The following is a 3,656-nucleotide window of genomic DNA, read 5'->3' as shown; positions in this document are numbered from 1 at the left end:
GACAGCACTTAACAACAACAACAAATACATTGCAGAAGAAAAGATTAGTGAACTTGAAGACACAGCAATAAAAGTTACTCAAAATCACAAAAAGAAAAAATACTGGAAAATAAATAAATAGCACATTAGTGAGCAATTTCATATAATTGGAGTCTCTAAAGGAGAGGAAGGGAGTAGACAGAAAAAAATATTTGATGAAAATTATAAACCCAAACCTCAAAGAAGCTTAACAACTCCCAAGCACAAGACACAAAGAAAACTATACCAAGGCATCTTGCTCAAAAGCAATGATAAAGAAAGAAAGAAATTTAGTCAAAGATAAAAAGAAACATTAAGTGCAGAACAAAGATAAAAATAAAAACATATTTTCTATCGGTAACAATGCAAGCCAGAGACAGTGGAGAACCATCTTTAAAATACTCAAGAAAACTGTCAATCTAGAATTGGCTTCCCAGTAAAGTATCTTTGAAATATAAAGTTAAAATAAAGATAGAAATACAAAAGCTGGAAGAATCCATCACCAGAGGACCCATACTCAAAAAGTTACAGAAAATTCTACAAGCAGAAGGAACATGACACAAGATAAAAATATGGGTATACACACCAAGAAATGAAGAGCACCAGAAATAACCACATAGGTAAATCCACATGATTTTATTCTTTTTCTTTGAATAGCTTTAAAAGATAACTGGTCTTACAACTTCTGACATGATGGAGTAAGCCAATCAGTAAATCCACTCCCCCAAAGCAAATAAAACACTGGGAAAAACGGTTTCTGGAATTATACCAAAGGCATATAATACACCAAGAAGAGTTCATTTATGTAATTTTTGAATTTCAGATCAGAATAGCAGAGTTCAATCTGTGATGTTCTTGCTAGGGGATGCTCATAACTGTTTCCCCAGCTAGTTCAACTAAGAGAGCTTTGTTACTTCAAGGAGCTCCCTAGGTCTGACTTTGGCAGCAGCAATTGTAGTCTGAAGCTGCTGGCCAGTTTAGGGGCAAGCAATAAATAAGCAGACTAGTCAGATATTTAATAAAGAGTTCTGTGAGATAAGGCAGCCATAGAAAGCTTCATACACTCTCCAAATATCCATGATCAACCTTGGCTTGTGTGTATGGATTGCAGTCTTTAATGGGCCCAAGCCAACCACTTGCTCTGAACAATGAAGTCAAAGCCTATACCTGCAGAGGAGATGTGAGAGAGCCCAGTAGGAAGGAAAAGCATGAAATTTGAATCCTAGCCCATATACAGAACCATCAGCAGAAGTCGAAGCCATATAGGCTCAAGGTATTTGAGCACAGCCTCTGACCAATCTCTGCCTGTACAAGTAAGCTCTATAGACATAGACTGAAAAATTGAAGAGATGCAAGAGCTGAACAGAAAATTTCAAAGATCAGCTCGAGAAGATAAAGCCAAATACTATAATAAAATATGCAAAGATTTACAGTTAGAAAACCAAAAGGGAAGAACACGGTCAGCATTTCTCAAGCTGGGGGAACTGAAGAAAAAATTCAAGCCTCGACTTTCGTTATTGAAAGATTCACTGGGCAAATTATTGAATGATGCAGAATGCATCAAGAAAAGATGGAAGGAATACACAGAGTCTTTGTACCAAAAGGAAATGGTTAATGTTCAACCATTTCAAGAGATACCATATGAACAAGAGCCAATGATACTCAGAGAGGAAATCCAAAGTGCATAGAAAGAAGTGGCAAAGAACAAGATACCAGGAATTGATGGAATAAAAATTGAAATCTTTCAAGAAAGTGAAGCAGCACAAGAGGCACTCACTCATCTCTGCCAAGAAATTTGGAAGACAACTATCTGGCCAACTGATTGGAAGACATCAATATTTATGCCCATTCCAAAGAGAGGTGACCCAACAGAATGTGGAAATCATTGGACAATCTCTTTGATATCTCAAGCGAGTAAAGTTTTGCTAAAGGTAATACAGAAACGGCTACAATCATACATTGACAGAGAACTTCCAGAGGTTCAAGCTGGATTCAGAAGAGGCCGTGGAACGAGAGATATCATTGCTGATGTCCGATGGATCTTGGCTGAAAGCAGAGAATACCAGAAGGATGTTTACCTGTGCTTTATTAACTACACAAAGGCTTTCGATTGTGTGGATCATGACAAGCTATGGACAACATTGAGAAGTATGAGTATTCCAGAACACTTAATTGTACTTCTGAGGAATCTGTACCTGGACCAAGAAGCAGTTGTTCGAACAGAGTATGGGAGTTCGAACAGCTCCTTGAAGTAACAAAGCTCTCTTAGGAACACTGAATGTTTTAACATTGGAAAAGGTGTGAGACAAGGTTGTGTTCTTTCACTATACTTATTCAACCTGTATGCTGAGCAAATAATACGAGAAGCTGGGTTCTATGAAGAAAAACGTGGCATCAGGATTGGAGGAAGACTCATTAACAACCTGCGATATGCAGATGATACAACCTTGCTTGCTGAAAGTGAAGAGGACTTGAAACATTTACTTAAGAAGATCAAAGAGCACAGCCTTCGATATGGATTACATCTCAACGTCAAGAAAACAAAAATCCTCACCACTGGACCAATGGACAACATTCTTATCAATGGAGAAAAGACTGAAGTTGTCAAGGACTTCACTCTTCTTGGATCAACTATCAACACTCGTGGAAGCAGCAGTCAAGAGATCAGATGACGTATTGCATTGGGCAAATCTGCTACACAGGAACTTTTTAAAGTATTGAAGAGCAGAGATGTCAGCTTGAGGACTAAGGTGCGCCTGACCCAGGCCATGGTGTTTTCAATAGCCTCATATGGATGCGAAAGCTGGATAGTGAATAAGGAAGATCGTAGAAGAATTGATGCCTTTGAGTTGTGGTGTTGGAGGAGAATACTGAAAGTGCCATGGACTGCCAAAAGAACCAATAGATCTGTTTTGGAAGAAGTATAGCCAGAGTGCTCCTTGGAGGCCAGGATGGCTAAGCTTCGCCTCTCATACTTTGGACATATTGTCCGGAGGAAACAGTGGCTGGAGAAGGATGTCAGGCTGGGTAAGGTGGAGGGTCAGAGAAAAAGAGGAAGCCCCCTAACGAGATGGATTGGCCAGGTGGCATCATTGATGGACTCAAGTGTGGCAGCGGTAGTGAGGTTGGCCCAGGATTGGACATTGTTTCGTTCTGCTGTGCATGGGGTCGCTATGAGTTGGTTCCAACTCAATGGCACCTGACAACAACAACAATAGACATAGAGATATCTCTAGGATGTCAGGTTTAAAACAAAAACAAGAAAAATGCAGGTGTTTTAATTATATTACCTCCAGTTCTCAAACTAATCCTGGCAAGGTCACTTATGTAACAAGTATGTGATTAGGGCTGGAATCATGAACTATTTCACCACAGAGCTCCATATACTTTCCCAAATATACAGTTATGTTCTGAACTTCTCCTCCAGTATAAACCTTTACCTGCTTAAATATCAGAGGCATGGCTATTAACAACAAAATAATAAGATCCTTGTCTTCCTTCTACCATATAAACCCTAGTAAAGAAAAAGGTAATTTTCCAACTTACAGCAAGAAGATTCATGATGGTATGCCCCGTCTCTCCAAATAATGGCTTCCGAAATCTGACACTGAACAATGGGCATGGATAAACTATGGAAA

The 3,656-nt window shown here is 39.1% G+C and overlaps 1 protein-coding gene across 2 annotated transcripts in view; it reads right to left on the bottom strand.

Moving 5' to 3' along the window:
- ZFYVE9 (zinc finger, FYVE domain containing 9) overlaps positions 1-3,656 on the bottom strand; it is a 237,491-nt gene that overhangs the window by 36,576 nt on the left and 197,259 nt on the right. For both annotated transcript variants that reach the window (XM_006839767.1, XM_006839768.1), the window contains one exon: positions 3,565-3,647. In XM_006839767.1, the coding sequence (XP_006839830.1) occupies positions 3,565-3,647 (83 nt within the window). The remainder of the gene's footprint in view (positions 1-3,564; positions 3,648-3,656) is intronic.

Source organism: Chrysochloris asiatica, unplaced genomic scaffold (assembly GCF_000296735.1).
Source record: "Chrysochloris asiatica unplaced genomic scaffold, ChrAsi1.0 scaffold00026, whole genome shotgun sequence".
NCBI classification, from domain to species: Eukaryota; Metazoa; Chordata; class Mammalia; order Afrosoricida; family Chrysochloridae; genus Chrysochloris; species Chrysochloris asiatica.
This window is presented reverse-complemented; position numbering and strand designations above follow the sequence as displayed.